The 1,288-nt window shown below is 26.9% G+C and overlaps 1 protein-coding gene across 1 annotated transcript; it reads right to left on the reverse strand.

Annotated features, from left to right (window-relative positions):
* Window positions 1-354: 354 nt before the first annotated feature.
* On the reverse strand, window positions 355-630 carry LOAG_10766 (hypothetical protein; the record flags this gene model as incomplete). Its single annotated transcript, XM_003146290.2, has 1 exon — window positions 355-630. One exon carries the CDS (start codon window positions 628-630, stop codon window positions 355-357), a length of 276 nt encoding a protein of 91 aa, XP_003146338.2.
* Window positions 631-1,288: the final 658 nt, after the last annotated feature.

Below are 1,288 nucleotides of genomic sequence, written 5' to 3' on the forward strand. Positions count from 1 at the left end.
AAAAGAATCAAATGTTGCATTTTAGTTGATAAAAAATTCCGATATGTAAAGATAGCAGGAACATCGATTTTAATTTTTTGTTAAAAATTTTAAATTTGAGAAGAAAATAAAATTAGATTAAAAAAAGATATGAGAATTCAAGGAATTTCAAAGGAAAGCGTAATAAGGAATAGATGATGGCAAAGTATTTACTAACTTAGTTTAGTTTAAAATAAAATAGCTGAGACATGATACTAGCTAATTAGCCAACAAGTAATTAGTGTCATTTTAGAGTGTCATATTTTCAATTTTTTTTTTAAAGAATAAACTCATTTTGGGAAAAAAATTAAACAAACTTAAGAAAATGTTGAATAATCAAACAAAAAGTACAAAAAAGCATAAAAAAGAAAGGATAGAGTGCTTGCCAATTAGTGGACAAGTATTACTTACATTTTGCATCCGTGAAGTGCGTCGCGGATGATGCGACCGATAACTGCTCACAGCATTGGCAACACCGCCACGGATTTGTAAGGTAGAAGAAACAGATAGTGCTGCTGGTGGCGCAAATGTTAATGGTGGTATAGCACCACTGTTCAACGATAATGTTGTATCGTCGCATATTTCGTCGTGACCAAAAACCGCTGTTTTCATGACGACAACGCCATGCGGATATTTATTCAGGTAACCACCAGGTTGCAATTATAAACGGTAGCAATAATAGTAGCTAGTACCAGTATTTATTAGATGAAAATATTGAATTCTTTGATGAAATTTCGTTTGAAATTCGAACAAATTTACAATTAAATTCTAATTTTTATATTAAATTTATTTATAGAATATCAGCGATAGCAAGCCAGTTGATCAAATTTCAATAATAATATCTTTGTTAAATTATAAAAAAAAAAAAAGAAAAGAAATAAGATGATATTGTTTAATTAATTCCTCTTTAATGGAATGCTAGTTGTATATATGTTAATCTAAGTTACATCAAGAATATATGCGACAGTAATAGAATACGTTGACAGTAATAAAACAACAATAATAAATGCAGTAGAAATAGAAGGAATAAAAATATTTTTCGTAGGATAATAAATAATTTGTTGTAAAGTAAATAAGAATTTAAAATATTTTACAGTTATTTGCAACATTGTACATATTTTTTTTCTTATTTTCTTACATACAATATTTTCATTAATTTTTTTTTTCTTTTTGCAACTTTCTTTTTTTTTTTGCTTGATATTTTTAATTAACTTATGAAAAAGTTATTCATCAAGCTTATTTCCATTATATTGTGCATATTCATTACACA

The sequence above is a fragment of the Loa loa genome (assembly GCF_000183805.2).
Source record: "Loa loa unplaced genomic scaffold supercont3.252, whole genome shotgun sequence".
In the NCBI taxonomy this organism is placed as follows: Eukaryota; Metazoa; Nematoda; class Chromadorea; order Rhabditida; family Onchocercidae; genus Loa; species Loa loa.